Source organism: Cydia fagiglandana, chromosome 21 (genome assembly GCF_963556715.1).
Source record: "Cydia fagiglandana chromosome 21, ilCydFagi1.1, whole genome shotgun sequence".
NCBI lineage: Eukaryota > Metazoa > Arthropoda > Insecta > Lepidoptera > Tortricidae > Cydia > Cydia fagiglandana.
Genome location: NC_085952.1, coordinates 6,461,881 through 6,485,240, shown reverse-complemented (window position 1 = coordinate 6,485,240; position 23,360 = coordinate 6,461,881). Strand labels below are relative to the sequence as shown.

Genomic DNA, 23,360 nt, shown 5'->3' with positions numbered 1-23,360 from the left:
TTATGGTAGGATACCTGACCTTGAGGACAGTAAAAAAAAAGTGGTCGGCCTCACCTTAGCCTGGCAGTTTTTGCAGTCCGACCAGATTTATTGGGTCACGTGAGAGCTACAATTTACCTCATCGAAAAATAGAATGAAACAAACGGATTATAATAGCTAAAATAAGCCTGTTGACGTATGTCTTGGTCGGCCTCACCTTAACCTGGCAGTTTTTGCAGTCCGACCAAATTTATTAAAAAATCATCAAAAAATTTTTATCGAAAAATCGTATGAAACTTGTATGGCACGATAGCTGCCTCAAAAGGACAGTAAAAAAAAAGTGGTCGGCCAAATCCTGTGTTGGCAGGTTCCTGTGTCCGACCAATTTTGTGGTACCACGTGAGAGCTACAATTTACCTCATCGAAAAATAGAATGAAACGAACGGATTATAATAGCTAAAATAAGCCTGTTAACGTATGTCTTGGTCGGCCTCACCTTAACCTGGCAGTTTTTGCAGTCCGACCAAAATTATAAAAAAATCATCAAAAATTTTTTATCGAAAAATCGTATGAAACTTGTATGGTACGATAGCTGCCTTTGAGGACAGTAAAAAAAAAGTGGTCGGCCAAATCCTGTGTTGGCAGGTTCCTGTGTCCGACCAATTTTGTGGTACCACGTGAGAGCTACAATTTACCTCATCGAAAAATAGAATGAAACAAACGGATTATAATAGCTAAAATAAACCTGTTGACGTATGGCTTGTTACGGATGGCTTTCACAAATTCAATGTGGCGGTGTGCGGCAGAATCCACTTGCATCAAATTTGATGCCACACATTGTGACTGGACATTAAGAGATGAAATGTATAAGATAAAATGGTTTGAAGGGCACATAACGCCTTTGCGAGTCGAAGAAATAACAAGATGATTATGATTAACAGTAATTATTAACAATAAAAGGGTTATTTCCACTAGTTCCCACCTTTTACCAGTGGTAACTACTGAGAAAAAAAAATCCTAGTAGTTACCACCAACTCGGTTTGGTGGTACCTACTGGGAATTTTTATTCCCAGTAGTTACCACTGGTAAAAGGTGGGAATTTTTTTTCTACTAACCGAGCTTCGAAGGAGAAATGCTACAGTTGATGGAAAAAAGGCTGATTTGATACAAAGATAATCACTTAATATATGTGAGGTTATCTTGTGTATTTTACCATTTATTAAAATTTTGGAAGGCTCACGTGCAGTTTTTCCTGTTATATTACAAGTGTTCGATTGAAAACTAAGCTTTGGTGTATACCTAGATCACCTGCATGTACAAGAAGGCGTTTCATATACGCCCGCCCATCAGATAGGTACACAAAGTCATGATGCGTATGGAATACAGCATGTGTAGCCAAGCCATTATGCCCTAAATTATGTACTACTTCGTTAAAACTTAGCTTACCTGTGTATTTACTCTTTCCAAAATATTTATCTTCCTTAAATTGCAGCCTACACAAACGGTCTTTGTCATTTGCCTTAGTTTTTGGTACTCAAAGCTTTTTCTCACCGATTTATGCATATCGGGTCCTTGGGAAAAAAGGGAGATCCTATAGGTATATTTCCACAATTTGTCGCACACTATTGCAGTATTGTGGAGAAAAAAAAACATACAACCGCATTGATAACCTCTTCCTTTGGGATTTGGAACTCGGTTAAAAAAGGAGAATGTTTACAATTTATTGGAAACAATGTATGTGATTTGACAGTGACAGCAACTCCACTATGGAGGCGCCACCGCGTGATAAAATGTCAGTTATGCCTCCTCATTCTATCTGTAGTGGAAAAGTAGGATATACGATTCAAAACTTGTCAAAAATCGATGAAAACCTTTTTATTTTTGACATCTGTGAGACATCATCTCAACGTAAGTGTTACTCTGAAACCACGTCGGTAGTTAGAAAACGTTATTTAGATATTAAGTAGATAGATTTATGAATAAAATTTGAACTGAATGTTTTCTTTTTTTTAAAGCCCTCTAAGACCTCCATGGACTCATTTACTTATGACTTTTTTCAGTTAGCATTATTAAGTTAAGTTCAAGCTGCGAAGAAACCATATTTTCAATAAAGAAATTATTATTCTTTATAAATGTGGTCGGACTGCAAAAACTGCCCGGCTAAGGTGAGGCCGACTAAGCCATAAGTCAACAGGCTTATTTTAGCTATTATAATCCGTTTGTTTCATTCTATTTTTCGATGAGGTAAATTGTAGCTCTTACGTGGTACCACAAAATTGGTCGGACACATTAACCTGCCAACACAGGATTTGGCCGACCACTTTTTTTTTTACTGTCCTAAAAGGCAGCTATCGTACTATACAAGTCTGCAGCGGATTTGATAGCCCACGCAGTGAAAGTGTTATTTTAAACGTCAAACTTCTATGAAATTATGACGTTTAAATGACACTTGCACTGCGTGGGCTATCAAATCCGCTGCAGACTTTTTTTGGTCCGACTCTATGAATTTTACACGCTTTGGAATGAAAATTGTCGAGTTACGAATTTTTTTCAAAAAAATGTATGGTGCAGAAACAAGAAATCATTATTAAGTACCTACTCAAGAACCGCAAAACAAACCGTAATATTCTCGCAGATGGTTATACTACGAATTATTTGTGATTTTTTGGCATATTACATATATCCGTCACGGGTGCAGCTTTTTAAAAAAAAACATTAATTGTTTCTATGGAAAAAGCACGAAAACCAAAGTCAACTGTTGTGAGATATTTTGATTTTTTGTACCTACCGGCTAAATACATTTTGTTTGAAAAAAAATCATAACTAGTATTTTCGACTCAAATCGTCTGAAACTTACAACTTAGCATAAACATACTGGGGCAAGACCCATTTCAGTCAAAAAAAATCTTAATATATATTATGTTGACTTTGGTTTTTGTGCTTTTCCCATAGAAACAATTAATGATTTTAAAAAAAGCCGCACCCGTGACGGATATAATAATATGTAGTATGCCAAAAAATCACAAATAATTCGTAGTATAACCACCTGCGAAGATATTACGGTTTGTTTTGTTTCTTGACTAAGTAATAATGATTTTTTGTTCCTGCTCCATACATTTTTTTGAAGTGAAAACTTCTTTAGCGGCGCTGAGCACTTTTTGAGGTGGGGAAAAAATGATAAACTCGATACAGCGTAACACATAACGCGTAACGACGACGACGACGGCTGACGTCATGTGTCACGCACAATGTTATTCACCAAAGAACTTTAGTCATAACCAGGTCATAACGTATCATAATCAGGTGAATTATTTAAAACTGGAACTTTTATATTATTTAAGCAATAAAGCTCAATGTTCTAATCTTGTACGGGCTGAAATACGAGAATCTCAGTTACATTCTAACTTTATTCAAATATAATTCAATAAAGCTGCATCTTGATAAAATCGCTAATAAAAGTGAAAACTCAGAATACTTATCATGACCAAATATATTTAGATGCGAGGTCTGCAAGGTAACTTTACAATTTCTATTCGAATTTTAAACAATTAACGCTACAAATTTAAGCTCACTAGCCAGCAATTTCGGAACTAAAGTTTTTCAATAGTAAGGAGGATGGGTCAATTATACATAGGTAGTGCTGCAGACATTTTGGACTAGTCATTGAGTTTTCACTTCTGTCGGCACTCCAGGGGGCCGATTTTTGAAATTCGATCGTTCGATCGTTCGGAAATCGGTGGAAAACGGCGAAATGCTAATTTTTGAAATACTAGCGATAGAAATTGGGAATCGAGTGGTATTGACCACTCGTTTTCAATTCTATTAGTAGAATTTAAATGCCTAGTAGTAGAGATATTATTGAACGAAATTTAATACACGAAATCGAGTAGTCGAATTTAAAAAATCGGCCCCCAGGAGTGCACCCCGATTTTTTTTTTTATTCGTAACTCTCATTCCACAACTTTCATACCTAATCGTCTAAAATTCATAGGTTACTATAACAATGCCTAGCAAAACCGATTTCAATCAAGAAAACATAAAAATAACTTCGGTTTCTATGTCAATGACAGCCTAATTTCTGCCCACAGTGTGGCGTCAGTCCTCACAAATTGATATTCAACCGTCCGCACCTCATTTTATCGGTAATATCGGTCATTATCGGCGGTTGAATTCGGCGAACCAAGTTGGTGTTTGCATCCGCACCTCCTGATTCGATTGGGCAATTTAATCAGATTGGCGAAAAATTTACTAGTCAGGATCTGGTCAGGATACGCCTTTAGCCCCCATTCCCACGGGCGCTTTTACAACGCGCGTTAAAAAAGCGTTTGAATGACACCAATAGATACATGTGTATTTATTCACACGACAGCGGTGGCGCTAAATTGACCGTAGTTATGCAGAAAACGACCAACTCAATTTTTTTATCAATGCAGAAAGAGACCAAAGCTACTGAGTTAGGGTGTAAGTCACTTTGACAAATATAAAAAGTTGGTCACTTTCTACAGAACTACGGTCTTTTATCACGCGTTGTTAGATTTTCGACTTAAGCGCCCTCCAGACTATGCGCGTGAATCGCGGGCGAAGCGGCGAACGCGAGTGTGGAGTCTAGTTCGCTGATATGCGAAATCGACTCCAGACTCGCGTTCGCGGCTTCGCGCCGCGATTCGCGCACGAGTTTGGAGCGGGCTTTACCTAAGCCTTGGTCATTAAATCGAATTTAGAGTGCGGACAGATTCAAGCGCTTTTTAACGCGCGTTGAAAAAGCTCTCGTGCGAATGGGGGCTTAGAGTCCGTCGTTGCGACCGGCTGTAACGACCGATTTGTAAAAATGCATCGTTAAGCCCGCTCCACACTCGTGCGCGAATCGCGGCGCGAAGCCGAGTCTGGAGTCGATTTCGCATATCAGCGAACTAGACTCCACACTCGCGTTCGCGGCTTCGCCCGCGATTCACGCGCATAGTCTGGAGGGCGCTTTAAGCCGCCTCCAGACTATGTGCGTGAATCGCGGCGCGACGCCGCGGAGCGATCATATCGCGAAGTTGATGTATGACTCCACACTCGCACACTTCACGGCGATTTCGCAGTTTGGTTTGCGGCAAGATGGCGGAAAAGCATCAGCTGATCGAGTTTAACTGTTAGTTATCTATGGCATCATACGTGATTTAGCTGTTTTTCTATTTTGATTTCTTGTGAAACCGTAAAATATAGCTGCTTAATGTAATATAATATAATCATAATATAATTAATGTTTATCTGGCCACAGAAAAGCCAAAATAGTGTGTAATGTGGAGTCTTGCAAGTTCGCGCTTCGCGTCTCCTTTGACGCGGGCCGAAATACCGACAAAAAACGGAGAACAAGGCGCGAAGACGTGAACAATCTGCGAAATCGACGCCACACTTGCGTTCGCGGCTTCGCCCGCGATTCACGCGCATAGTCTGGAGGAGGCTTTACATTAGGTCCGTGTTCTATGTATAAGCCCCTTTAGCAATCACCGCTACCTGATTGGCTACTAGGCTAATCAAATTCAAATTTTTCAGTTATGACATTTATAATGGGACCAACTTCGTAATCACTTAAGCTTTTTTGGCCGTTTCATACATTTTGATCGAGTGGATGTCGACGTTTTCTATGGGAAGGCCAATATTTTTTTTGGGATTTCGGGGTTGGTCCGATAGAAAAAGTTGTTCAGTATGACCCAGTATGACGGGCGTAAGCCATTAATGCTATGTTGGGGGCTGCAATAGTGTCCTGGCTGCTCCTTCGTCGGATGCTATTGCAGCTTGTACGAAAGGCTTTAGTATATAGAATAAGTTAGTTGTAAGAATGTATAAATTTGTAGTTTTTTATGGAGCGACATGTTCACCTCAGTGACAAGCTCTAAAAATAAATAGAAAAAAAAAGTATGACGGGCGGCTATACTAATCTGTAGACACATATTATTAATCTGTGAGCTAGTTCAGCTAATATTTCACGTGCATCTGTTATTTGTGCACGCTTTTTGGAAATAATTATATCTCTGGCGTCAACAATCGGAATCTTTTTTTTGAGTTGAGGGATTGCGATGTTGAGGCTTGATTTTTGATCTGAAAGAAATTCAATCAAGATTAATTTTATCATGAGCAATCCAAGCTATAGTCCGTTTTTTTTAGCATTAGAAAGAACTTCGCAGAAGTAAGCTTCTGGTTCCAAATCCGGCACATTCAGCGGTAATAATTTGAAGTAAATTATATGTATTGACCATGCTACATTAGATAATTCAATAATTATTAACAATTAAAGAGCCCGATAAAGACTGCACGCTTGCTTCTGTGGAGTTCTTTCTAATGCTAAAAAAAACGAACTATATTCAATAGCAATACACAACAGTAGAGTCTGGCTAGCCAAAAATTGTTGACAGATATTTCGTTGTTGTATCACCAATTGTCTATGATTTGAAAAAAAGCTAAAAGTCAGTTGTCGATTTATGTCATTCATTCAAATTGTTTGCGGTTTTTATGGGGTTTATTTTAAATAATATTAATAATTTCTATGCTGAGTGAGGTTCACAAACTATTATTTAAGCTCGTAAATAATTACGACAATGTGCGAAGTCGACGTGTAGCGTTGTATAATGAAAAAGTGCAATGTTTACAACTTCTAACCAAATGTAAACAAAATACGAGGTTGGTGCTCTATAAATATTTTGATACTTTAAGTACTAGTTCTAACATTTGCCGATTACTTTGATTAAGTACGTGAATTTATTAATGCCTGAATCTCATAAATAGGACAAGTGTATAAAGAAACGGATAAATTAAAAGTTCTGAAAAATATCTATAAAATCTAAATATTGGAACGTAAACATGTGTGTTTGTCGTTGACTGTACTTTAAATAGTGGTAGAAATTATGTGAGCTGACTTTGAGTGCACTTAAACGTTTATTTAGCTTATTTCCTTAGGTACCTTATTTGTGCACAGAATATCAAAGATATTGTCTAGTATCAAAACTATAATTCCTACTACACAAAGTGTGACCAGCCCAAGATTTTTTGAATTTCCCGCCAATAATTTAGGTAAAATTTCAGTAGCCAGACTCTATAAGCAAGTTACCTTTTATTTTAATTCCGTCGTATTTGTATGATATCCTTTAAACTCTTGTCAATTAAAGGCATATCCAGATTAGTCAATTTTTCGCCAATCTGATTCAATTGCCCGATCGAATCAGGAGGTGCGGACGCAAATACCAATTTGGCTCACCGAATTCAACCACCGATAATGACCGATAATGACCGATATTACCAATAAAATGAGGTGCGGACGCAAGAATACCAATTTGTGAGGTTAGTATTTTTTTTTTTTTATTATGAATGGGCTTACTCATGGCCACAGACTAGCCGAGGCGTAGACGTGGCCTACGATGGAGCGAGCTCGCCCAGAAGGTGCCTGTTCACTCTTGATTTTCGTTTTTTGTATTTTCGTTCTGGGGCATTTATTCAATTTCATCATCATCATCGTCATCTCAGCCATAAGACGTCCACTGCTGAACATAGGCCTCCCCCTTTTTTGGGGGGTGAATGCCATAATCGCCACGCTTGGCAGGCGGGTTGGCGATCGCAGTCGAGTACACCGAATTTGAGGGACGCTGCTGCCTGTCCACCGGTGGTCTTGGACGTGGTTTAAGGACATACCCGTTTATTCAATTAAGAGGGCTCTAATTAATATCACCATAAATCTAAAATTGGAGATTGACGCCAATTTCATTACTGATCAAATCGACCGATTCGATCAGTCCCGAAGGAATAAGGAAGTCTTCGTTAAATAATACAAAAAAAGAGTGTGTAACTCAGAAACTTAGGTCAGATCCAACGGTCTTCTACTTCTGTTAAAAACTATTAATAAGAATTCTCTGTAAAGGCTTCGTCACACAGGCGCGTTTTCCGGGCGGCGCGTGAGCGGGGCGCGCCGCGTAACTAAAGCCCCTCATTCACACTCCTACCTTGTCGTCCGCCTCGCAGGATTACGGTGTAAGATATAGCTCACACACCATCCTACTTTGTAGTCCGCCTCACAGGACTACGGAGCAAGAAATAGCTTACACACGGTACTAAGGGCCTACCGCGAACCACATTGGACGTGCTAGGCAGCACCCCTGCCCTGTCACACTTACGTACGAATTTACACGCGCGACGGAGGGGCAACACGTCGAACGTGGTTCGCGGTAGGCCCTCTGTTTTGCCGTCCATCACCAGTACTATGGCATCCTACTTGAGTTTGTAGGACGGCTCGTAGTCCGCAACCCCCATACACGATCCTACCCAACGAGGCGGATTACGAGGCGAACTACAGAACTACAAGGTAGTGTGAATGGGGGGCTTAACAGACTATCGCACCGCACCGTGACCTTGGAGTGTCGCACCCATAAGTGAGAGCGAGAAACGTATCTCTTTTCTTTGTTAGTAGAAAAAGGCGGCAAATTGGAAAAATGTAGGCGCGAAGGGATATCGTCCCATAGAAAATTTTAATTTCACGCCTTTTTTTACTGACAAGATTTGCTTGACCACCTATAGCTACTTTACATATAAAACGCTCACGCCCCGCTCGCGCGCCACCCGTAAAACGCGCCTGTGTGACGAAGACTTAATTATAGTTCGTCAAACATATGTATCTCTGGTCAAACCAATTTGACAGTCAGTAAGCCCCCATTCGCACGACAGCTTTTTCAACGCGCGTTAAAAAAGCGCTTGAATCTGGTCGCACTCTAAATTCGACTTAACGACCAAAGCTTAAAGTCTAAAATCCAACAACACTGAATAAAAGCGTCACCGTTGTCGTGTGAATACATAAATGGTTATCCATTTGTGTCATTCAAACGCTTTTTTTAACGCGCGTTGAAAAAGCTGTCGTGCGTACGGGGCCTAAGAACCAGGAAAACTATACTCATTTAAAGTAGCTAACACACTATCGCACCGCACCGCGACCCTGGTGCGTCGCACTCATGAATGAGAGCGAGAAACAGATATCTTTTTCTCGCCCTCACTTACCGGTGCGAAGGGTCGCGGTGCGTGCAAATTGCAGGCACCTTTCTCTGTCATTCTATTCTAATTATAGCTGGTTTTGCAAATCTTATCAATAAAAAAAGGCGCGAAATTCAAATTTTCTATGGGAAGAGATCCCTACGCGCCTAAATTTTTCAAATTTGCCGCCTTTTTCTACTGACCAGATCTGCTTGACCAAGTATACATTTCATGGATCGAACAATTGTTTCCGTCTGGAAAGCCCCCTCCACACTCGTGCGCGAATTGCGGCGCGAAGCCGCGAACGCAAGTGTGGCGTCGATGTTCGCAGACAGCGAAATCGACTACACACTCGCGTTCGCGGCTTCGCCCGCGATTCACGCGCATAGTCTGGAGCGGGCTGAAGAAAAATATATCTCTTTCTCGCTCTTACTTATGGGCGCGACGCACCAAGATCGCGGTGCGGTGCGATAATATGTTAGCTACTTAACCTTACCATTATCTGCTTATTTTTTGCGCATGGCAACATTACTGAATCGTAAACTTAAAAATCGTCGCCCCATCCCTAGAATATCACTCTATGTGTCAAATATTTATAGTCTGTGGTGTGGAGCGAAAAGTGGACGCCAATTATTGGGCTGTACATTCTTGGGTTGAGCAATCCCGGGTCGAACATTATCGGTACGGGCCAATAATATGCGACCAATATTCGGCGTCCACTAAATGGATTCGTATTATTGGGTCGTGTATTATTGGGTTGAGCGTTATCAGGGTGTACAAGCTCGGTCCGTGCCAATAATACGAAGCCACTCTTTGAACAGGGCAGTAGTGTACAACCCAATAATACGCATCCAAAAAAGTGGACGCCTATTATTGGGCTGTACATTATTTGGTCGTGTATTAACCGGACTCGGACGGACGACGCTTGTTGTGAATTTTCCAAATTTATAATTTAAAACCAAAGTATTTCGTGTAATCCAACGAAATACTTTCAATTTTTTGCGCATAAATTCGTAACCTGCTACAACTTCAAACAATGTAACTGACAAGTCGCGGTTGCTTAGTATCAGTTGTTATACGATCCGGTGCAGTGGATTTTGGATTAGCTTGGTATAGATTGAAAATGAGTAAACGACGTCGGGCTTCGTCTGGGGCCAGCCGTGGAGCTGACGGAGACGATAGTGATGATGGAGTCGAACATACTCCTGGGCCTCCGCCTTCGCGTAAAAAGAAAAAGCTGGATCCAGTAAGTTAATGCTAACCAAAATACGTTATGCCGCGCGGCACGTCCCACATGTAATTAAAACCGCTTAAAGTTATAAGAGAGAAATGCTAATGTGAAAAGTGTTATTGTAACTAGAATACGGTATTTTTAACTATGTTAATTTAACTTTATCGAAAATTCCAGAGTGAAATGTGCCAACAACTGTATGACACCATCAGAGGATTCAAGAAGGATGATGGTACATTACTTTGTGACTCCTTTATCCGAGCACCCAAAAGACGTCAAGAGCCGCAGTACTATGAAGTAGTGTCGCAGCCTATTGACTTGTTAAGGGTAAGTTTTGTCATTATTATCATCAGAGCTATATTTATTTAAGTACAGACAACACTCATTAATCTATAAGACAAAAATTATTTAAAGATACCCCGCTTGGGGCCTCACTCAGAACGCAAGTGGTTTCATAGCATTTTTGTACTTAAGTAATCAATCATCTGTGACATAAATAGAACCAACTTCACATAACTAATTTTATGGTATTCATTGTTCCATAAAATCCTTGAATAAAAGACAAGGTAAATGCGGGAAAGATCAGCATATAACATTTTTGGTTGGGAAGACCATCATAAAGCAAAAACTGTTATATTTGTACTTTGCTTAGACCAGTGGTTCCCAAAGTTGACTGGGCTCTGACCCACCTAACAAAAACTGCCAAATTCGGGACCCACCTCTTGGCCATTTTAAAAAGGGGGCATAAATATTATTGGTAATGCTCAGATGCCCACTCAATATTTGCCTGCGACCCACTGGTGGGCCTATAGTTTGGGAAATGCTGGCTTAGACACAGAAACCAAGAGCTTCACTCTTTCTGCTCTACTCATTTTCTATAAATTGAGTGTCATGTACAGTCGCCATCAGATATATCGGAGCGGCCGAGGTGTTCACAATATCTGAACACGCACTCTTAACGCATTGACAATAGAGGCGTGTTCAGATATTTGTGAACACCTTGACCGCTCCGATATATATGATGGCGACTGTACAAGTGGCACAAGAGTTAAAAGAGCTTGTAGACCTGATAGACGATCTTCCTGTTGACCTTATCTGGTGTCTACTTAGAGCATTTAGTAACTGGAGACGCCTTGGCTGTCATTTTCTGTACAAAACAGTCTGCCGATTTTAGTGGGGGAGGGGACGTCAAATGTCTTGCTATTTCTACATGATTTGTATGTAACGTACAAATAGCCGTGTCAGTCCATACAGAAGTGTGCATAATTGTGCAAGGTTTTCGGCAGAGAGCTCTTAAAAGCGACTCCAGTTATTAAATGCACTAAGTTTACTTGTTATTGTTCCAGGTACAGCAGAAGCTAAAAATGGACAACTACGAAGACCTGGATGAGCTGTCAGCAGACATTGAGTTGCTCGTTAACAATGCTAAGGCTTTCTACAAGCCTGATACTGTGGAGTACAAGGATGCTATTGAGCTTTGGAAGCTGTATACACAGACCAAACATGCTTTGGAAAATGGTATGATATAGCAGAATATTATCATCATTATCATATGCTTCTTATTTGCCGAAATCCCTTCTGAGAGCCCTATGTCCCTGATGAGAGATAACAGGATATTATCATCATCAGATGCTTCATATCATTATCATATGCTTCACAAGTTACACTAATTGCCGCGTAGGTGTTGTAAGAGTATTGTTGTTACTAGAATTCGAATTGTGGTTTCGTTATTTTGTTCATAAACATAAGTATAAATTCTGTGTAAGAAGAAAACAAATTAGTTGTTTTTGCTAGTTGGATAGCTTAAGTATATTAAAAAAAAAAGTAAAAAAGAAAGTAGTATTTGTCAGTTTTTTTTTGTATAGCATATATTGTGTCCCACTGCTGGGCAAAGGCCTTCTTTGTCAGTTTAAAGATGAAAAAAAAAATAACACAAATGGCTTTTAGGTGAAGAGGTGAAACCACCGAGAGTGTCCCGCACTGGTTCTCTGTCCCGGCGGTCTGATGTAGCCGAGGATCTATCTGAAACATCCACCAATAATGAGGAAGACAACATATTCGAAGAGCTATTTAGTGCTGTAAGTAGACTATCACTATCACCTTTATCCTCGCAAAGCCCAATGTGCATTACAATGCTCTTTCAATCTGATTTGAACCTTTCAGAAACTACATAAAGTAGCATTTCTTTTGTTTCATTGTTTTCTAAAACAAACGAAAGTAACCCTAATTTACTTTGCAAGGTTCAAATAAAAAATAGAGAAACTTTGTATGATGGGCCTTACGAGGATATACCTTTATAAGGCAGAGGGAATATATTTCCCACCTGATTTCAAACCTTGTTTTAAAGTTTCAATAGAGTTCAATTTTGCATAATTTCTGACACTCTATAAAGGGTTAAGCCCCGTCTCCATATCGCGCGGCAAGCTATCGAACATTGGCTCGCGCGGCAGCCGCGCGCAATGGATATCGCGCGGGCTGGCTCGCGAGCCAACACGATCAGATCGAGTTGGCTCGCGAGCCAACCCGGTATCCATTGCGCGGCTGCCTCGCGAGCCAATGTTCGATAGTTTGCCGCACAATATGGAGACAGGCCTTAACAGCCTTAGGGCTTAGGCCCCAACCAAACTATTAAGTATTACTGACTACATTATACAAAATGATTGGGATTTAGCACCCCTGCATACAAATGTGTCTTCTTTCATCTACCATATCACGTCACAGGTCATGACAGCAAACTCCGAAGGCCGCTCCCTCTACACTGCCTTCCAATTCCTGCCATCCAAGCGCCGCTACCCCGAGTACTACCGCGTCATAGACAGCCCTATAGACCTGAAGACCATCGCGCAAAAGATTCAGGCCGGAGAGTATACCAACCTTAATGAAATGGAGAAAGATTTGCTGCTGATGGTCAGGAATGCGTGTCATTTCAATGAGCCGGGTAGCAGTATTTATAAGGATGCTAAGGCTTTGAAAAAGGTTAGTATTTCAAACCCTATTTTTTTGTTTTATTCTGACTATAGCGCACGGACGTAGTTTAAGGACCCGGGTATGTATGTTGACGCACGCATTCAACGCTACGTTTATCATATAAAACAACCGTGCGCTATCATCATCATCATCTCAGCCATAAGACGTCCACTGCTGAACATAGGCCTCCCCCTTGGACCTCCATTCGTACCGGTTGGAAGCGACCCGCATCCAGCGTCTTCCGGCGGCCTTAACAAGGTTGTCCGTCCATCTTGTGGGTGGACGTCCTAGCTGCGCTAGTGCTGTCATTAGATTATCTGATGTAAAATGGCTGTGCGGCAAACGCATCGCGCTTAGCTGTGGAAAGAACAACAAGGAATGACAGGACATTAATATTAAAACATGTAATATGATTGTCCAACAGATAATCCAAGTTCGCAAACAAGAACTAGAGCAGCAGCACAGCCGCAGCGGCCCCGCTAAGACCTCAGAGCGGATCCGCAGCAAAAGAACTTCTCGCATTGGTCCCGTCCCGTCCAGCAGTGCTCTGGCCATTATGGACCCGCCGGGCTCTGATACTGAAGTCGTCAAGGTACATCATTATTCTAAAGTCACAAAAAAAAAACAACTTTCTTTTGTTACTTGTATGGCTCACTATGGCTATGAACTTGGTGTCATATACAGGGTGGCCCACAAATACAGTTGTATCTGATTATTTTATTAAGTACTTACGTAACTAGTACAATATAAGTTAAAAATTAAAGCTAAACTCTTTTTATGCAACTAAAATTAATGTCTTCAAAATAGCTTCCTTTCGCTTGGATACACAAACGCAAACTTTTGTTAAAATTTTCAACGAAATGTCGCAGATCCTTCGAGGATATTTTGTCCCATTCTTTGGTAAGTGATGCTTTTGGAGCGTTTACACTTTTGTGTTTAGTAACACAGGCCCTTGTCTCTAAGATTGACCTAAAACTATAATCCATTGGATTTAGTTCATGCGAGTAGGGTGGCCACTCTTTTGAACTTATGAATCTGGGGAAATTAGCAGTGGTGCAAAGATAATTTTCCCGGATTCATAAGTTTTACCCTGTATTTAGATTATAATACTTTTAAAAAATTCTTCGATCAGTAAATGCCGCGCTGTGCTCTATTTTACTCTAATGACACATGTTTCTTTAGCACTCTGAAGACAGCGCTGGAGAGAGTGAGGACGAAAAGGGCGAAAATGAAGACTCACCACAGTGGAAACTCCTTGAGACTGTCAAGAGTCAGACAGGACCTAATGGTAATATTTTTCAATTAGTGATCATTTGTATTTTAATATTTATTCCGTTTAGACGCACTTGCATCATCCCACTAACCCGGGGTTAAGCGGTTAAACCGTTAACCCAGTGTCAAATCGTACTGGTAACCATGGTAACTCTAGGTTTAACCGGTTAACTTCAGGTTAGTGAATAGTGCAAGTGGCCCTTATATAATTAAAAAAATTGTTAACCAATTATTATAAAATTAATAATATATCTTCACTCACACTCTCACACACCAATACGGTATCTAAAGTGCCATTCTATGGCACTATTCTATTCTATTCTATTCATCATTCAGAGACCATTTCAATATGGCGGTTTGTTTACATAGTTAGCAAGTTCCATAGAATTACACTTTATGTATCCAGTTTATTCTAGCTAGAGTTTGTTAGGGTTCCGTACCCAAAGGGTAAAACGGGACCCTATTACTAAGACTTGTCTGTCCGTCCGTCCGTCCGTCCGTCCGTCTGTCTGTCACCAGGCTGTATCTCACGAACTGTGAGACAGTTGAAATTTTCATAGATGATGTATTTCTGTTGCCGCTATAACAACAAATACTAAAAACAGAATAAAATAAAGATTTAAGTGGGGCTCCCATACAGCAAACGTGATTTTTGACCAAAGTTAAGCAACGTCGGGCGTGGTCAGTACTTGGATGGGTGACCGTTTTCTTTTTGCATTTTTTCCGTTTTTTTTTTGCTTTATGGTACGGAACCCTTCGTGCGCGAGTCCGACTCGCACTTGCCCGGTTTTTTTCGAATCTATTTCAAAAATTAAGGTTAGAAAAAGTAAAGGTTAGTTAACTTATTCATAGTTAGATCTATAAGTAGTAAAATTTTATTACACTAAGTTTCTTTCGCATTGTGCGCAAGAAAAATGGAATGTAAATTTAATAACATTTTGTTTTTAATTGTTATTTATTTTTAAGTGTAGTTAAGAGCTTTGTAAGTGAGTACGCATGCAATCGCTATACTTACTGATTATTTATATTTAGTTCTGTTGTAGTTAAGTTTCTCTTAAGTGAAATGTATAATTTCTTTGAGAAAAAAAAAAAGTTCTATAAACCTAAGTTTCCATTTCACAGGTACACCAATGGCCGAAGCCTTCTGGAAGCTTCCCTCTCGCCGCGCCTACCCCGACTACTACAAAGAAATCAAGAACCCGGTGTCCCTCAACCAGATCAAGAATAAGATCAGGAAAGGGGCCTACGGGACTCTGTCAGAGGTGGCGGGGGATATGAACATCATGTTTGAAAACGCCAAGCAATACAACCAGCCTACTTCTCGGTTGTATAAGGATGCCGCGAAATTACAGAGGTAAATATAAATAAAGACGATTTAGAAACAATTAAATTTGGTACTGAGTTCTCGCACGAAATAGTCAAGTATAAGATCAAAAAAGAGGCCTGCGGGAGAGGTCCTTTTTTTAATGTTTTCAGCGGTATGTATAGTTTAAAAGAACTGTATCTCTATGTATCTTTTCAATCTGGAAAAAAATAGAGTAGGAGCATAATTATGCTAAGCATAACACGATTTTTAAGGGACTATGGTTGAAAGTTTAGTGTTAGCGCTATACTTAATAAATAATAAGTCAAAAGAAATAAATTTTAGTCTCTAAGTAAACTTCTTTCTACTAATCTCCGCGTAAATTAGCTTCTTTAAAGTTTCATACAAAAAAAAATGGAAAAAGTATTATAGTGTAGACTTTTAGCCATGATTGCATGTCGATTGATATACACGGTGTAACATGAGGAAACCGAATAATTTTAACCACGCATTTCTGAGGTCAAAAGAAGGAAAAAATGTAATACGAGTTAAGTTCAATTTCGCCAAAAAAAAATATTTTTTTTGTTTTGTTTTTTCAATTTTTTGAATGTATTTGTACATAAAAAATAAATTTTATTGGTAAACTTGTTACTTAAAATTGATATTTACATTTTTTTTCGTAAAACCTTCTTTTTGCAAAGTGTTACTTGTCACTTTTTGACATCTATCAATAAGGATATTTAGACTACGTCCCATAGCAGCAACATTACCATCAAAAAAGCCTTTTACATTATGTCACAACAAAAACTTGTTCATTTTTAAATTAATATTATCTCTGAACCTAGGCGTTTTTAAAAAAAAGTTTATAGGACTTTTTTGTCTCTAAATATGATCAGCAATACGCTGTTAAAATTATTCGGTTTACTCATGTTACACCGTGTATACATATATTTCTTTGTAGGATAATGCAGCAGCGGGTCCAAGAGCTTCTTGACATCGTGCAAAGTTCTTCGAGTGACGACGAGAGCTTGTCCTCCGTGAAGAACCAGGCCCAGGTCACCACACCAAGACCGAGAGGTAATTATCATCAATATACATTCAGATTTATTTAATCCGCAACATATGATTAAGCACTTCACAAATTACATAAATGTCAAATTATAAGAGTCTATATTATGATCGTCAAACATAAATTTAAATAATATCAAGTTAATCCAGATAAATTAATTTAAATAAATATGTGAAAATGTTCACCTGAAAAGGATCGTCAAATAATATCAATGATAAACAAAGTCAATGTCAAATAGGTGTGCAGTAATCAGAATAATAAATTACACACGTATATCAAAAAATCACTTATTGAATATAATGAGTTGTCTAGTAAAAAGTTTCTCAATCGCTTGAATGTTGTCGTCCTTTAATTTACAGGTAATCGCTAATATAACCCATTATATAGGTATTAGCCATAGGCCTTATCCAAGTACCTATACATACAATGACCAGTATTGGGCTGCCTTCATACAACAACAGTTCCCTATGATAATGAATAGAGGTGGTTGCCACTTAAGAACTTTTCTGCCCCAGCAGCCATTGGTTCTAAAAGAAAGCCCAGACCAATGTTCATTTCAGAATTCAATATGTATTCATTAAATTTTTCTATTTTATAATAGCACTAGCTACCCGCCCCGGCTACGCACAGGTTAACAAATTATACACCTAAACCTTCCTCAAGAATCACTCTATTGATAGGTGAAAACCGCATGAAAATCCGTTCTGTGGTAATCGTGAACAAACATTCAAACACACAAACAGACAGACACACGGCGGGGGACTTTGTTTTATAAGGTGTTGTGATAATTCTGCTACTGTTATAGGATTTTACTAAGATTGCTTGACATTCAACCCTTTAGGAGGTGAAAGAGTAACATTTGTCCAAAAACTCCGCGGCTGTAGTCGCTAGTTCATCATCATCATCTCAGCCATAAGACGTTCACTGCTGAACATAGGCCTCCCCCTTTTTTGGGGGGTGAATGCCATAATCGCCACGCTTGGCAGGCGGGTTGGCGATCGCAGTCGAGAACACCGAATTTAAGCTCGCTAGAGTCGCTAGTTGTCACACAATATATCATTAGATTCATTAGTTTCAAGTGTTTCATCAACCCTAATGTTCACTTAACTCTACAGGTCGTCCCCGCGTCAACCCGGCCCCCGCCACCCCCGCGTCCACCCCCTCCCTCCCCAAATCCAACCTCCCCCTTAAGAAGAAGCTCCACTTCATCGCCAAGCACCTCATCGACTTCACGTGCCCCGATGGAAGGCAGCCTATGCTGCTATTCATGGAGAAGCCGAGCAAAAAGCTGTACCCAGAGTATTATAATGTCATCGATCGGCCCATCGATATGATCACTATTGAAGCCAATATTAAGGTATAGTCAGTAGTTTAAGCAGCATTTAACCGAATCTTCGAGCGTTTTAATCCTTGGTTGTAGAAAATGTGCTACAACTATAACTAAATGTTGATGTCGAGGCCAGATCTTAGAATTGATCATTTCATGATGTAATTGACATGAAGAAGTCAAACATAACCTAACCATATTGTAATATAAATTGATCAATTCTGAAACTGCATTCCATGAAATTATCAATATCAATTGTATTTATTTACCAGTCGCTTTTCGGTGAAGGAAAACATCGTGAGGAAACCGGACTAATCCCAATAAGGCCTAGTTTCCCCTCTGATGGCAGTCGCTTTCGTAAACACTAGTGCTTAGGTCAAATCATGGGATTAGTTGTCAAGCGGACCCCAGGCTCCCATGAGCCGTAGCAAAATGCCGGGGGGATAACGCGAGCAAGAAGATGTATCCAGCTAAGCATAGCCTTGAAATAAAAGAATGAGTTGTTATTTGGTCAATTACCAGTCATATACATTTTTTTGTATCCACATCCAACGTAACAGTTACATCAACATCACATAAACATTTTCCACAGAATGATCGCTACAACAGCATAGAAGAGATGGTATCCGACTTCCGACTGATGTTCTCCAACTGCCGCCAGTTCAACGAGGAGGGCTCCATGATCTACGATGACGCCAGCCGTCTTGAGCGCGTTATGAATGAGAAACTTAAAGAACTTAACTCCAATTATGAGAAAAAAGCGCCTGTCAATAAAGTTCCTAAGACTCCGAAGTCAAGACAACTTTCGCCGCTTGAGCAGAAATTAAGAACATTGTATGACGCTATTCGAGACTATAGGATCCCAAAAGGTATTTGTTTGTGTAAAATTTAATATTATAAATTAAAAACTTAACTCTAATTATGAGAAGCGCCTTTGTGTCTGTCAATAAAATTCCTAAGACTCCGAAGTCTAAACAACTTTCGCCTTGTCTTTCATCCTTCCTTGTTTATCCTTCGGGTTGGAAGGTCAGATGGCAGTCGCTTTCGTAAAAACTAGTGCCTACGCCAATTCTCGGGATTAGTTGCCAAGCGGACCCCAGGCTCCCATGAGCCGTGGCAAAAAGCCGGGACGAGGCGAGGAAGAAGTTTAAGTTTTAGCCCACAAGGTGACAGACCCTCCATCGCGCATAGTCGCCATCTTCGAATTTAAGCTGTTGTGAGACATACTAACATTGAATAATTTTACAACAATTTTTTTTTATTAACAAGTGAGTCTAAACCGTAAAATTATTCAAAGTCGCCATCTTATTTAATGCATTACAATTACCTACCGCCACTTGCACCATCCCACTAATCCGGGGTTAGGTGGTTAAATCATTAACCCAGTGTCAAATTGTACTGGTATCTATGGTAACTGCAGGCTAATCCGGTGAACCCCGGGTTAGTGAAATGGTGCAAGTGACGCTTAATGATTAATTATTTCCACAGCCAAACGCCAGCTCGCCCTAATCTTCATGAAGCTTCCAAGCAAATCCGAATACCCCGACTACTATGAGCTAATCAAGAACCCCATCGACATGGAGAAAATCGCCCACAAGCTCAAGAACAACATCTACAACTCCGTCAACGAACTGGCTTCGGATTTCATGCTCATGTTGGACAACGCCTGCAAATATAATGAGCCGGACTCACAGATCTATAAGGATGCGCTGATATTGCAGCGGGTTTGCTTGCAGACCAAGCAGATGCTAAGGTTAGTTGACATGTCACGTCTAAGACCAGCTTGCCACTTGCACCATCCCACCAACCCGGTTAACACATTCAACACCAAGAACCCGACTGTCGGGTACACTGTTCGTAGCGACTACGCGCTACATACGGCGAACCCGTGGCTACGCGCTACGAGCGTAACCCGTAGCACTTAGTGGTGTTGAATGTGTTAACCGGTTAAACCGTTAACCCAGTGTCAAAACGTACTGGGAACCATGGTAACTCCAAGTTTAACCGGTTATCCCGCGTTAGTGAATGGTAAAAGTGGCCCTTAAACTGTTAAGTGTTAACCTAGTGTCTAATTGTACTGGTAACCATGGTAACATCAGGTTTAACCGGTTAACCTTGGGTTAGTGGAATGGTGCAAGTGGCGTTAAATCAAGGATCTAAATGCCACAGCATACCGGCTGTGTGTGTATAGACATGCACGTGCGCGGGAGCTAAAATGTTTGAGCCGCGCACGCACACGTCACGCAAGCGGTGTGACGTCTCTCAAAAGGATCTGTATATTACAACGCACACGCACCCGGTGTGCACAGGCCTTTAATGTAAACTGACCAAAAATACTTTGCGCCTTTTAAATATCTGTGTAACCGTTATTCTTCCGCAGTTTGTTATTTTAAATTTAAATTTCCACACGGCAGCTCTAATTTGTGGCAGCTTTTGAATACTTCGTGAATTTTTTAATCAAACAGATATTCTTCTTTGATCTTGAAACATATTGTCGTAAAGGTTGCTTGATTACGACTGTTAATTTTCAAACCGTCATGTATTTTTACAGGGAAGACGATGACGCACCGCCTGACGTGCCGGCGGCCGTGCAAGAACTGCTCCTGAACCTGTTCACCTCTGTCTACAACCATCAGGATGAAGAGGGCAGGTAATAAAGATAGTTTATTTTTCAATTACAATGCACTTATGAACTTCAAATAAAGCTATACCGGCTCTAACCCTAACAACGGCCCGAGAAGGTTTAAATCCGAGGAGGGTATCCCCATATGTGACCGGCAAGAAACTCAGTGGGACACATCTTTTCAAAATACATTCTTTTTATTATGTTCTATCACTACAATTCGTATCAGAAGCGGCGGTTTAAAGCGACTTGCGGTCGTCTATATTCTCATGCAAAAATCTTACGTGGTTTTTTAGGGTTCCGTACCCAAAGGGTAAAAACGGGACCCTATTACTAAGACTCCACTGTCCGTCTTTCTGTTTCCGTTTGTCTGTCACCAGGCTGTATCTCATGAATCGTGATAGCTAGACAGTTGAAATTTTCCCAGAAAATATATTTTTATTGTCGCTATAACAACAAATACTAAAAACAGAATAAAATAAAGATTTAAATGTGGCTCCCATACAACAAACGTGATTTTTGAACAAAGTTAAACAACGTCGGGCGTAGTCAGTACTTGGATGGGTGACCGTTTTTTTTTTCTTTTTTTTTCCGTTTTTTTTTCATTATGGTACGGAACCCTTCGTGCGCGAGTCCGACTCGCACTTGCCCGGTTTTTCTAAACACCATCTAAATAGTTTTGATTTAAATTCTTGTAGGTCCAATTCCTTCAGCTCTTTAGGGAGATAATTATAAATTTTCCGTTTCTTGCGTAATCATACCCTTCGTACGCGAGTCCGACTCGCATATGACTGGTTTTTCTTTAGATAGCTTCATATTTATTTTTTTGCAGATGCTACTCTGACAGTATGGCAGAACTACCGGAACACGACGAAAACAATGGCGTCCGCGTTCGCGGCATCTCCCTCGATCTTGTCAAGCGTCGTCTGGACCGAGGCCTATACCGTCGGCTTGATCACTTCCAACAAGACATGTTCGCCGTCTTTGAAAGGTAAACTATAGCACAGTAACAATAAGGTCTAGTTTTGCAGGTGTCACTCAGACACAACTTTGGGAACAAATCAAATATTTTGATCTTGTGGCCTAAATCGAAAACTTACAACTTACATACACTTGAGATTCTGCCCTCACAGTTCACGTACCACGTTGGAGGGTCTGTCATGCCACGTTGTGCCCTATATCAGAAACAAATATTGCCATTGTCAGTTCGCTCCTGTGTGGCCTAGACTTCTTGTCCGTACAAGATAATGGACAACTAGTTATCTAGTCAGGTTTTCACCAATAATGATCACCTTATTTCTTAATATTACAGCTACAAACATTAATTGTTTCAGAGCTCGTCGCCTATCGCGCACAGACAGCCAGATTTTCGAAGACTCCGTTGAACTGCAAACCTTCTTCATCACCCACCGCGACCAGCTCTGCAAGGACACGCTGACGTCACCCGCGCTGTCCTTCACTAAAGACATACTCACCACCAGCGTGGAGTTACTCAAGCAGTGCAAGATGCTCCAGGAGAATGATGAGGAGGATGACACCAGGTATGTGAACAAACCTTCATCACCCACCGCGACCTCTGCAAGGACACGCTGACGTCCCCCGCGCTGTCCTTCACTAAAGACATACTCACCACCAGCGTGGAGTTACTCAAGCAGTGCAAGATGCTCCAGGAGAATGATGAGGAGGATGACACCAGGTATGTGAACAAACCTTCATCACCCACCGAGACCAGCTCTGCAAGGACACGCTGACGTCACCCGCGCTGTCCTTCACTAACGACATACCACCAGCGTGGAGTTGCTCAAGCAGTGCAAGATGCTCCAGGAGAATGATGAGGAGGATGACACCAGGTATGTGACCAAACCTTCATCGCCCACCGCGACCAGCTCTACAAGGACACGCTGACGTCACCCGCGCTGTCCTTCACTAAAGACATACTCACCACCAGCGTGGAGTTACTCAAGCAGTGCAAGATGCTCCAGGAGAATGATGAGGAGGATGACACCAGGTATGTGACCAAACCTTCATCACCCCCCGCGACCAGCTCTGCAAGGACACGCTCACGTCGCCTGCGTTGTCCTGTACTAAAGACATACTCACCACCAGCGTGGAGTTACTCAAGCAGTGCAAGATGCTACAGGAGAATGATGAGGAGGATGATACCAGGTCTCTTTCTTAAGAAGTGCGGTTCTGTTGGGTGACAGACTCGTTGATGTCTTTTGTTCAATACATTGAGAAGGTACCTGCGCCAAAGAAGGCTCATCGTTATTTTTATAATACGAACTTGAAATGTTTTTCTATGGTACTAGTACAAAATTTAAACCCACTCACACTTATATGACATTTTGAATCTTTCTTTGGTGCTAACTGGGCCTTCTTTGGTGCCTTATTAGAGTAGACTAAATCATGGTATAATGAACATTTCAATTCAGTAAGAAGTCAGAGCATGCAACAATAAAAAGATTAAAAAGTACTCCATAGTAGTTTAACTGTTACCTATTATAGTTGTTTTTTAGTTGAAAGACAACTTTTAGGGTATACATACACTGATATTTGTGATCAAAGCTCAAAATACACTTTTAAAAAAACAGTCAT

General features: G+C 40.5%; 1 protein-coding gene across 1 annotated transcript in view; it reads left to right on the top strand.

Moving 5' to 3' along the window:
- The first annotated feature begins 9,887 nt into the window (after positions 1–9,887).
- LOC134675249 (protein polybromo-1) overlaps positions 9,888–23,360 on the top strand; it is a 46,035-nt gene continuing 32,562 nt past the window's right edge. The window contains exons 1-15 of the mRNA XM_063533467.1: positions 9,888–10,219; positions 10,382–10,531; positions 11,551–11,722; positions 12,152–12,282; positions 12,926–13,180; positions 13,596–13,763; positions 14,354–14,459; positions 15,566–15,797; positions 16,708–16,823; positions 17,931–18,172; positions 18,735–19,011; positions 19,631–19,895; positions 20,694–20,792; positions 21,598–21,756; positions 22,100–22,306. Coding sequence (XP_063389537.1) covers positions 10,097–10,219; positions 10,382–10,531; positions 11,551–11,722; positions 12,152–12,282; positions 12,926–13,180; positions 13,596–13,763; positions 14,354–14,459; positions 15,566–15,797; positions 16,708–16,823; positions 17,931–18,172; positions 18,735–19,011; positions 19,631–19,895; positions 20,694–20,792; positions 21,598–21,756; positions 22,100–22,306 — 2,702 coding nt within the window. The 5' untranslated portion in view covers positions 9,888–10,096. The remainder of the gene's footprint in view (positions 10,220–10,381; positions 10,532–11,550; positions 11,723–12,151; positions 12,283–12,925; positions 13,181–13,595; positions 13,764–14,353; positions 14,460–15,565; positions 15,798–16,707; positions 16,824–17,930; positions 18,173–18,734; positions 19,012–19,630; positions 19,896–20,693; positions 20,793–21,597; positions 21,757–22,099; positions 22,307–23,360) is intronic.